Source organism: Vanessa tameamea, chromosome 27 (genome assembly GCF_037043105.1).
Source record: "Vanessa tameamea isolate UH-Manoa-2023 chromosome 27, ilVanTame1 primary haplotype, whole genome shotgun sequence".
Classification (NCBI taxonomy): Eukaryota; Metazoa; Arthropoda; class Insecta; order Lepidoptera; family Nymphalidae; genus Vanessa; species Vanessa tameamea.
In genome coordinates this window covers 4,409,968-4,422,618 of record NC_087335.1, presented here as the reverse complement: position 1 = coordinate 4,422,618, position 12,651 = coordinate 4,409,968, and the positions used below count along the sequence as shown (strand labels likewise).

General features: G+C 29.8%; 1 protein-coding gene across 2 annotated transcripts in view; it reads left to right on the top strand.

The window, feature by feature from the left end:
* The window catches only part of LOC113391971 (irregular chiasm C-roughest protein-like), a 92,474-nt gene extending 86,649 nt beyond the window's left edge, over positions 1-5,825 (top strand). Inside the window, exons 17-23 of one of the 2 annotated variants that reach the window (XM_064219285.1) lie at positions 38-208; positions 967-1,082; positions 1,424-1,569; positions 2,622-2,795; positions 3,113-3,219; positions 4,783-4,882; positions 5,654-5,825. In XM_064219285.1, coding sequence (XP_064075355.1) covers positions 38-208; positions 967-1,082; positions 1,424-1,569; positions 2,622-2,795; positions 3,113-3,219; positions 4,783-4,882; positions 5,654-5,691 — 852 coding nt within the window. In that variant the 3' untranslated portion in view covers positions 5,692-5,825. The remainder of the gene's footprint in view (positions 1-37; positions 209-966; positions 1,083-1,423; positions 1,570-2,621; positions 2,796-3,112; positions 3,220-4,782; positions 4,883-5,653) is intronic. The other variant, XM_026628134.2, reaches the window with a different exon arrangement.
* Positions 5,826-12,651: the final 6,826 nt, after the last annotated feature.

Below are 12,651 nucleotides of genomic sequence, written 5' to 3'. Positions count from 1 at the left end.
GTTTTGTCATCGAACCAATAAACGGTCTCTTTTACAGGATTATTCTAATACTGGATCAGATAGCACATTATGTTCCAACGCTAAATTAGGGAGCGGTATTCCTTTAGCCGGCACAGTACCGCTGTCTTCAATAAATCAAACCAACACATATCAACCATATAGATACAGTAATGATTACACGGATCCCGCCTATTCGGACTGCTATAAGGTATTTTAATCATAGGATTTATTTTCAAACTTATATTTTTATGATTTATAACGGTATCAAAGATTATTAGTGTTCATTTTATAGCTATATCGTCATCTTAATTGATGATACTTGAGATTATCAGGATAAAAGAAAATTTATCAAATATCAATATTGATCGGTAAACAATAATTTGATATTGGTCTGCTACTGATGTTGTATTTAATTGTATTGGATTAAATATATTTAGATTTTAGATGTTGAAAAAGAGTAACTACTGAGTTTCTTGCCGGTTCCTCTCGGTAGAATCTACATTCCGGACCGGTGGTAGCTTTACTTTAAATAGTTTGTTAAATGACAATTCAAAAGTGCTTGTAAAAGCCTACTTGAAATATATTTTGATTTTGATTTATACCATAAAATAGTACCATACTTTTAAAGCTAATTTTCAATCACATTTATGTTCTATTTTGGAAATATTACATACGCTATTCGATACTGTCAATTTATATGCCTATTTCCTTATCCAGATCCCAGGATACATCAATGTCAATTTTAATTATTACAATCAGTTCAGTTACTCATTCGTCATATAATTAACGGACGGATATATTTGCTTTCGCATTTTAAATATAAGAATAGATTTTATAAAGACATAATCACACCATAGAACTAGTGATAAACAATATTGATTTTAATTATTTAACTTTCTTCGTATTCGGTAATTATACTTCAGCATTTGAATTTGAATATTAAATTAGCATATTTAACTGGTCTAGGTAAATGGATTTGGCAATGGATATCAAACGTACGTCCACTACGGCCACGATTACACTCCAGGCTCACTAAGAGTACAGTCGCCGACATTGGGAAGTGAAAAACATACACCTAACAGGTATTTTGATATTGAATATATAATTTAAAAAGTTTATTAAATGTTTTGTGTTACAGAAAGTATATTGTAACGAGTCATTTTTACTTACGCCAGCAGCATTCATAATATATTTATTTAACTATGGTTAAAAAAAAATTAAGATTAAGAATATTTGGAAAAAAAAATGGAATTCCATTATTGACGTAAATTGAATTTTTTATTTATTTTTTCTAATGATACACAATTTTCAAGTTTCTATTGAAACGGTATAAGAATGGTTACCAATGAAATATCTATAAAACGCACAATGTTTCAGCAAAATAACTATGGTTGTAAAATTTAACGTAATTTCTCTCCCATAGGTCTATAAATGGCAGTCTGCCCAGAAGCGTGGATACGCCTTCCTCGGTACAATACAACGCAAGTAATGGCTCCCAAAGCAATTCTTTGCAGCGTGCAACGAAACGACAGGATAGCAGTGGCGCTTTAAATAATTTACCAAATGAAGGTTAGATCCTTTTGTGGAAAAATTCATTTCTACCCTCTTATCACAATCTTTCGGTCTTTGTTCGTTTACAATGATCTTTATTGCTATTGTGCATAAAATTTGTGACTTTTTTTCTCATTATTAAGACAACTATTTTAAAACTAGTCGTCATCTGCGGTTTCGCTCGTGTTTTATTCGTTGGTCGTCAGGTGTTGGGCATAGAAGTAGCCTATTTTCTCCTATGGAGTTCAAACTTGTTTCATATCAAATTTCATCAAATTCAGTTCAATAGTTTGGCTGTGATAGAGCAACAGATATATAGACAGAGCTATTTTCGCATTTATAATATTAGTATAAACATAATAACGCAAATTACATCTTTGTCGAGACCAGTGATTCCCAAAGTGGTCCAGGTGGAACCCCAGGCGTCTACGGGAGACTTGCTGGGGGTCTACGTAGGCGTGAATAAAAGATGGGGTTCCATAAGATGTTAATGGGTGTCCACGAAAATTTATCTGCTTTTGATAGTAAAGAACAAAAATGTAAGCATAGTTTTTATAAGGGCCTACCTACATTGTTTTAAGTACCTAACTAAGCAGATAATATTTTAATAAGGCAAGCGACTGTTACTTGTCCAAACTTGCGTATTCGATATTATGTACAATTTCGTGTACAGACTTGTAAAGCGCTATCCGCCTGACAATGCTCAATGCTTGTTCAGACATGAACTGATCACCACTATAAATACTTGACGCCAAAGGTAACCTACCTTTTTTTTTTCGTCATCATCAGTTTGAGAGAATCACTAACAAAATCAGACTATAATTGCTGAAATATTCGTAGGGTCACTAAGGATAGAATTAAAAGCACCAATATTAATAAGTTTGGGAACTACTGGTCTAGACCATATTTTTACCTTTTTCTATGTTATAATATTTTTTACTTTTTTTTTAAATATGATAAGTATATACAAATACTCTGAAACATATATATTTTCGACTATTGAGTTTACTAAACAATTTCAGTTAAGTTTGGATTCATTGTTCAATTTAAAAATATTTGCCTCGCCATAGGTGCCCGTGTTCCAAACGGTGGTATCATTCAAGGTGTGGATGTGAGATACGCAGCAACATACGGCAATCCACACTTACGAACTGGTTTAAGTACTGTACACACAGCAAAACCAGCATCAACTCCAGCGCCACCTCCTTATTCATCTGTTAGAAGTTCTGTTATTATACCATCAGGTATTTAATTGAATATTAATTTAATCTTTTCGACTAGACAAGCATGTTTCAATTTTGATTATTATTCTAACCCTTGATATCCTTTCATTATTGCTCCAAAGATAACCCTTATTAAAAAAGCAATTGTAAGATAAAAGCAATCTGCATTTGTAAATAAATTTGTTGAATGTTTATCAGATTTATTTTCTTTAATTAAATTTGCTCGTTTATCAATAACTAACCCCCTTTGCGTTTACATTGCACTGTTATCGAATAATATTATTAGGCATGAATATTATTTTGACTAGTGTTCGTTAAATTTATATTTTTCCTGCTAGGTACGTCATCACATTCAATAACATCGCCAACCAGTCTTGCATCACCTCAATGTGCCACAAGTCCTATTACTAATTCTACTCTGTCTACAGATAGTGCACAGCCTCCGGTAAGTTATGTAACCATCGCTACAATATACACAATTATATACCATCGTTTAAATACTCTAGATTCCACTCCCTGACACATCATGATGCACTTCCATATTTAAATTTTGTAAATTGTCTTCTACAAAATGTTATGTACGTCAAAATTTGGTCATGTGATGCCTAAGACAGATTACATGGAGCTAGAATAGTTCATGTATGACATCGGGCTGACTGATTAGTTCAAAGCCTATGGTAATCTCTTAATCGCCGAATCTCCATGTCTCTGATGTTACATGTGCTCTGGACTAATTAGATACATTTAACACGGAAATGATACAAGTTTTAGCCGATAGAACAGCACTCTTTTAGTTCAATAATAAAGATTGGTACTCGTAAATTAAATTTAGTTAGGAATTTAAGTGAGTTTACTTGATTTGTATTGAACTGAGTAGCATCATTTAAAGTTTCTAATTAACTACAAAAGTTCAAGTATAAATCAATCGGTTATGGTCTCGTTTTGAAGAGCTCCAGCTGAAGATGTGCAGAAAATTAAAGAGGTATATTGATTGCAATTTAAACTTAACTGTTACGATTTAACAAAGAATTAATTTTAAAGAGCGGAAAAAAGTTACTGGCATGTTACAGAGCAGTACTATGGTTGTATAAGTAAACAAAATTAAACGAAATTATTATCGATAAACTCAAATTCTAGCTGAACTAATGTATACTATTTGACATTAAAGACTTAATTATAGTAAGGGAGTAACTTGCAGCTTAAAGAGAAATGAAATCAAAAAAGAAATCGTTATGGGTTTCGAAATTCCTAAAAAATCTTTGGAATAAACGCGGAAGATCTCTAGTTTCATACCACATTTGCAATTTAACATAAAATCCGCAATAATCTTTCAAAATTTATTGTATAAATAATAAATAAACTGAGGCCGTTAAAACAAATATTCGTCTTTATTTTCAATATAGCTTAGTACATATAACACAATTGTTAGAATACGCAGATATTAAACGAAGATCTCAGTTTCAAATCAAAGAAACTAACATTATATATCGTGACATGCGCTTAAAATTCACCTTGTTATCTGGCGTCGAAGGAAAACATCGTAAAAAAAACTTCTACAAGTTTATTGGAGTATTATGTTACCGGATTAAATCAAACCTTCTCCGTAAGGCAAGAAGAACCCTTTGCCCAGAGACATTTCCTGTCTTTTATGCAAGCTTCATGTATCATGTATCTTCACTACCGAGGATTGTTGTGTTCCGGGTTGAAGGGTGACTGAGCCAGTGTAACTACAGGCACAAGTAACACAACTTCTTAGTTTCCAAAGTTGGCAGTGCATTGGTGATGTAAGAAGTGATTAATATTTCTTACGGTACCAATATTATGGGCTATGACTAGAATTTATCATCAGATGGCTCAGATGCTAGTACGCCTAAATATTAAATTTGCAAATGCATTAAATGTATAAAAAATAATATTATGTCGAACCATCTTCGTTCAATACATACAATTGAAATAAGCTGTTCTAGTGTTTATAGACTGTATATATATTATGTTGTGTATTTGTTAGGTCGGAGTGACCTCGTCTGCCACTCCTCAGTCGCCGAGTTCGCACTACATACTCGCTCCAACGAATCGATCCTTAAGTAACGCAACCGTTACTAAGAAAGGTAAATTTAAGATATTTTTAATAAAACAGACTATATTTGATTCAAGTTTAAACCAGTTTTTCTGGTTCAAACCAGTTATAATTGGAATGAACTGCCTAAATATCAGATTTTAAAGCCGAAACGTTTAATTTATACGATTATCATTTGACCCGATTTTTAATTGTCATTTTTGACGTAATTGTATCAGCATTTAGCTTAACAAATATATGTATTAGACGGTGACATATGCAATGAAAGTTGAACAAAACACTAGTATATTTACAATTATGTAGTTAAAAACTTTGTGTATTGTTAACCACGCCCTCTTCGATAGGCACTTTTAAGCAGTTGTTTCATAAACAGAACTACCTGCTACGGTTTTGTTATAGTAGTGGTTACGTCATAGGGCCCGCAGACCTCGAAGATCTGGGTTCGAACCCCGGATTGGGTCAATAGAAAGTTATTCGGTTTTTCTGTTTAGAAATTATCTGTAGTAGCCCTAAGTTGAGAAGCGGTATTAACATTCGTGGCTCGCAGTGTTAAGTCGGTTTTGCGCCTGAACTCTCTCCAGTCTTGCTAAATTGCAGAAGGCTTTAGAGAGTGAGGGAATAGCGAGTTCACCTGAGTTTGGGTACAGAACACTATCATCTCTTTCATAGGTGAGTATTTTGTGTTGAGAATAGCCGCCGTGACGAAAATCAATCAGGAGGACATCGTCGTACATAATTGTTAGATATTAATGTAATTATGGAGAATTTGGAATAGTTTATTAAACACCTTTATTTCTTTCAGGTAACGGACATCAACAACCATTAGCGACTCACGTATAAACGTTCCTAAAACTTATATAATAGTGTTGATTAAATATTAATCAGATTCGATAGTGTTACGGATAAGTGGAATAAAGTGTTTTTCAAAATAGAAGTGTATCGTCTTTTTAAATGTGAACTTTTATACGTCACAAACTGTTAAGTATGGACTTATACTTAAATTTAATTACCTTTTTGGATATTCATAAAATTGTATGTCATTTTCGTACTTTGTTTAAGGTACCTATGTTAGTGTTCATTTTGGATAAAATGATGTATATTTAGAATTTATTTTTAAATGTTTTTTTTTTTTTATTTTTATTATTTACTTATAGTTTTTTATTCATTGTTGTCATAAATTATATTTTAAAAAGGCCTGCGTTTTATATAATTAAGAAGGTATTTTGCTTTTAATAGTTCATAATTTGAAAATAATTGAAATTATTATAATATCGATTTTATTGTTTTAACTCAATTAAATCTATTATCATGTAAATTAATGTCAATTTCCAATCATCCCATTGAGACTGGTCTTTGCTATGTGTAAAAACTATTTAAGCTAGACAATATTTTATCTTAAATCTCACTTGAGGGGGTGAGAACATTTGACATCGGCTATGAGCTCCTTATCATAGAACTTTCTTCTTTAAAAACAACATCGTTTCATGGTTATTTTAAAATATACCTTCTAATATATTGTCCTTGATTCTTTCTAACTTAAGTGAAAACTAAGAAATATTAAAATTGTAACTATTATTTTACGTGTAATATATCATTAAATTTTTTTACATTAAAAACGATTAATCTCTTCCGGTATTAAAGTGTAAAATACATTAATAAACGTTTTTATTTCCATAATGAAATCAAACGCGAAATAAAACTATGACATAATTTGTCCTTTTCTCGGTGATTACAAAACGAAAACACGTGACAGTGACAGAATTCGTTTCGTAAATAAATATTTATATATTTTCATTCACTGATCATCTATTAGTTTAAATATTTGTAGTTAATTAAATAAATCATAGAAAAAGCTTTAATTCCAATTAATAATTTGTGCCATTACTTACATATCAATATTTTAAATTACTGTTAAAATTTGGGGGGTAAAAATACATTAAATATGTGTCACTAGTCCCAGAAAAACTTTTATCGACGCACGTGTTGCACGACTACGTTACGCACGTACGTACGTGACGTGTCATGTCATGTGAGCTATATAAGAAACTGGACTCATATTTGATTGCAAAGTGAAGTTACGTGCGTGTGTTAGTGTGCTTCACGTGCCGTCAATAACGATCGTGTTCACACGGCTGCGATAATCATGTACATCGATAAATTGGAGTAACGTGCACAACTTAGGCGTAACTGTAACATGAAAATTGACCGCAAGGTCATGGGATGTAAAACTAGTAAGACAACACATATAAATATCATGAATATATAACATAAATTATACAAAAAATTATTAGAAATGTATGAATACCTTTTTTTGTATTAATTATTATTCAATATATTATTATGACAAAGTTTTGTTCTTCCATTTTATTTTGAAATTAATCAAAAATTAATTATTCATCTATTAAATTAATTAGAAAAATTATAATAACATAACTCGTCACTGATGCTGAATGATTATTCTATAGATAAAATATTATTTTCTTTAAAATTTCGATCTAAGACTGATTAGACTTACAAACATAACATACATTAATGAGTTCGTATTATGTTCGAATTTTAATTATACTGTTCTATAAAAAAACTTAATGAAATTGTTATTTTTTTTAATAATTTTATATTTTTATGCAATGCATCGAAAAACAAAGCGTGTTTAAAAAAGTTATATAATTCACAAAATAAAGTATAATATGTACCTAATTCCTTCGCGATGTAAACTATTATCATTCAATATATTTAATCTGTGTTGGAATTGGAGAAAGGCAGACATTGCAATACATGTCACGAAACAATTATATTAAAAAAATTGTATGTATGGATAAACATCTATCTTTTCCACAGCTTACACACCTTTTTCTACTTATTGCATGTATGTTTAAAATTATTAAATTGATTAAACTTTTTACGATTTTACACACTGTATATACACGAGTATAATGCAGAATTATCGTTTTTTTTCTCTGTAAATTTATGTTATGTTATACATCCTATAAAAATATATATTATACATAACCTCAAATCTATGTAATTTGAGTCAATTACGAGTAGTTTGGCTATTAAAAATTCATGATGATACCAAAAAAATACCAATATCATTGAACTGTTTTTAAAATATTATTGTTTTTATTTATTCTGCACATAAAACTTGCAAAATTTTCATATTTATACAATTTTATTACATATATGTATAATACATTATGCACTGTATAAACTATATTATATAAATGTATAAAACTTACCTTTCTAAGATGTTGACTACTGTTATCGTGTTTTTCTTATTATTCTTTGTTATTAAAGTTATAAAAGAAACGAATTCAATTTTCAAATGGCCTAGAAATATTTAGAAATTAAAACATTTTATATGCATTTGTGAAGTAATGCTTAAAATCACCTCATCCGTCTCTATTTATTAAATAAAACTCGATAATTTTGTGATTTCTTATATCTGATTATTATTATATAAATGTAGTGATTATTTGTCCATTTAATCATTATCGATTTAAGTATCAATAAATTTTATTTATAATCTCGTATAAATAATTATATAATAGTGCAATTATACAGAATATCAGACATTACAGATATACAAAAAATAAAATATTTGTCAATTATTCACAAATTTTAGAAATCACAAAATTGAGTTTTTCTATAGCTAAGATATTTGTAAATAGATTAATTGGCTTATACACTGCTATTAACTTTATTAGAAAATGTTAAAATGTTAGTGTGTATAGCATACTTAGTTCTTACTAAAAAACAGGCATATTACTTTTAAAACATCCTACACGTATGAAAACTACACTAAATTCTATAGTAATGAAATGTTTTCTATAATTGGTGTATAAATAAACACTAATCTAGTTCTATAATGTATAAAGATGTCAATTACAGCTACTTACAATGTGTATATAATATAATGTGCATGTTAACGTTTCGTTTATTTGTATAATTTAACATAACATTATAAAAATACTGTAATTGTCATTTTTATGCGATGTATAATTATTTTTTCTGTGATACATAGATTAAAGTGTGTGATTAAGTTTGTAAATATTCAGCTGTATAATGAATCTTTAAGAAGTATAGTATAAAATATACTGTAAAGCTTTCAATTTGAGACCTACTTTAGTTTTTAGGGTTATGGTTTTTTGTGGAGTGAGATAGTAGATAGAGAAGAGAAAAAAAGTGTTATAAATGAAAGAAAAACAATGTATGTTAGTTAAATTGTACAAATTACTTTTCTAAATAAAACGAAACTTTGGCCTACGTATTTTTTGTTTTATTTTTCTTAACTTGAATTAAATTAACTATAAATATTACTTAAAAGAAGGTGCTTCAGTGGTAGAGCTACGTTTGTATCCGCTGGGTTGGAGATACTAACTCATATTTTATTCTACCACCAACCATCAATAGTTTGTATTACCAGTTTGATACGTAAGCTTGATTACAAGGCACATGCAACGTGGTGTGTGGTGGGGAAACGCCACAGTTGACGGTGCATAGGTTTCCATTTGTCAATCCTAAACTGTTCCTGTTTTTTTTTTTAATGTGCTTTTGTCGTATGATGCTGTTTGTTTATTTATTTATTTTTTAATTGCAAATATTATGCAAGGTTACATATTATACAGCAAAAAATCTTTTATGATCAATAGCGAGGTTTTTTTATTTGTCATAGTTAATAAATGTATAGATATGTTTGATGTTCATAATATATTTATGATTTTAAAATCAAAAAAATATAGTAAAAGTAATATTACCTCTGTATGAGTGAGTGATGTAAGAGAGGGAGAGGGCTGCTTTATTTTTCACATTGGAGCAGTATAGTGAAATTAATTCCAAACCTCCTCAGAAGAAAAGTGAGTCTTGACTCAGAAGTGGGAATTATACAGGCTGCTACAAAAAGCCAGTGCTTTATTTCGATATATAGGTATAGTACACACAGTATTATAAGTGGAATTTAAATTGTCATGATTAACGTGAAACATCTATTGGCGCGTCGTGGCAGTTAAATCGGCCGGTTTGCCTCGTATGTCCGCATATACACGCTTCGTGGCTTCTTTTATAAGCTGCGAACTATTTTTTACTAGCTATAAATTCATATATTAACTTGAACGTATCACATCTGCCGGGTGTCCCTTGACGGTCTACTATATTTTTTGGTTAGTGTATGTGACAATGAAAAGTTTCTTTTCTCCTTTCAAATATGTATAGTATAAATGAATATACGATCCGCTTCAAGTATTGGATGTTTCTAGCTCATATCAACGTTTTGTTCATACCAACCTAGTTCTAGTTTTATTGGAATTTATAATAGAGCGTGTAGTTCGTCTCTATACAAATTTTCTATTATGTTTGTTTGAATAACTTGCTTTTTATGGATTGATGTTTGCTTCAGACTATATACATTACGCAGTTTTTTTATCAATTTATCTTGCTTGTTGTAAATAATATTATGCTGTCATCGTTTTCAAAAAAGGTTATCGATTAATTGGAATATTTTTTACAAAAATAAATACTGCATTATATATAATAAACGACAAGCGTGTCTATTTTATCTCAAATGTGAAAAATCCTTATATTGCATTGCACGGTTTAGAACCATACCGAAATTTTAAATGGTTTATTTATTTTTTAATGCTGACGTCAAAATGTATTAATCAGATAGACAACAATACGTATTATGATATAATATTCGGAGGGTAAAAAGGGGTTAGCTATGAGGACTTTGCATTTTTACTGGTAAGACAATGCATCCACAAAATCGTATATAAAAGGTTAAGACCAATACTCTATTTTTATATATGTATATATATATGTTATAATATATTGTCAGACATATTTACATTGTAATTTCAACCAATAGTTTCGATAACTATTTCTCAAAGAGCAACGAAAACATTAAAATCGGATTCGGTCTTGTAAAAACGTATTGGACTCGGACAGCACGTGAAAACGTAACTCTTCTGATGGACACTGATGTGATTTTCTGAACACACTTAGGCAATATATAATATTATATAATAATGTATCCCTGGCAGTTAGAATCGACAGAGAGATATTCACAAATTATATTTATAAAATAAAAAAAATCACAGAAAAAAATAGACACAGTTTAACGTTAACGATAAGGCTACAAAAGCACGATACTAACAAAAATCACAGATACTTTTCAACGATAACTATGAAATTTTATCGAAAATAGGCTATTTACAGTGAATCAGTACCTTTAGAGCTTTCAACAGAACCTATTTTCATTTCAGAAAACAGTCCACTTACATTGAATAGGAATTTCCAATCCGATTTGTACAATTTTACAATAAGCTGATTTCATTCTTACAATAATGGAAAACTGTATGGAACTTCGTATAAGTTTTTCTTTATGTTATGCTGCTATAAGGATTTCAACACAAACGGTACGGAAAAAAAACCTTTGTCGTTTCATTCGAACGGAAATGTTTCTATTCCTTTTGAAATCATGTAACCCGACTTTGTAAAAAAGTAAAATGCTAAAGTTCATTCAAAATACTTTCAGCGTTACTCTTGAAATGTGTTGATTAAGGGATGACTAATTTAGCTATGTGTCTTCTTCTTTCGTATGACAAATCAATGAAATAGAAACAGAGAAATAATGGAGTAGACTTACTGGGGAACACACGTTAAAAATAACGTATCAGCTATACTATCTCGGACATGATGTGGAAACGTGTGCATGTCATTGAAAATACAACTTAAGGGGAAAAATTGTAATGACAATTGTTGCTGATTTCATGATCTGCAATTTTTATATGAGCTATTTTAATCGTAACTATCCGTTCCGCTGAAAGACCCATTTATACGAACATTGACTTTGCATTAAATACTCTTTACATATAATGTAATCGATGGAGACTATTCACAATTTAACTGTAACGGTATCCCTAACGTTCATTTTACTTTGTTATGTTTAAATCTTCAGCTTTTTGGGAATATATTCATGTGTGCATTTCTATTTTGACAGATTAATTAATTAGAGTTATTATATAGACATGCTTAGACAAATTATTATTATAATAATATAAACTGTTCAACTAAAACTCTTTTAAAGAATAGTAAAAAAATAATTCCAGCTAATTGCAAGTCAAACTCGCGCACTGACGGTTGCACTAACCTTTGAACTTGGGTTTGTATTTTATATTTCTTTGTTTTGCAGGCATTTTTCGAATATTTAAGAGAGGTATCTATACCGGTTCTATAGGAGTGACAAATTGAGAGACAGACTGGTATAAGCTATTATCTAATGTTTTGTTAATAAGTTGTCAGTCTTGGATAGAAAGCCCTCAAAATAGAAAACAATATTAAAAGATAATAAATTAAAAACAAATGAATTATTTGCTTAAAATAATTTATCGAAGAAATTAAAATTTAAACATTATGCGTTAAACTCGGTGATTCTTATAAAAAAATAATGATTTTTATGTGGACTTGAAAACTTAACTAAACTTAATAAAAAAATTGAAAAATTCAATTAAAAACAAAACTAAAGCTAAATTTCAGAATGACAATATTTAGTTCAATAGTTAAGGTAAACTAAAGTTAACGTAAAAAAGAAAAATAATATCCAGTAATAATTTAAAAAATAAAATGTTTTATTTAAAGAATTATTGGTTTCTAATTGAACACAATAATTAAAAACTGTTAATAAAAATAAAACGAAAAACGTAGCCGTAGTTACGAATTACGAATTAACATTTCGAAATTGTGCTATTTAGTCAGTATTTGGATTTTTCGAAGGCTATTGTTCGTGAAAGCCTTTGATAGTGCTTC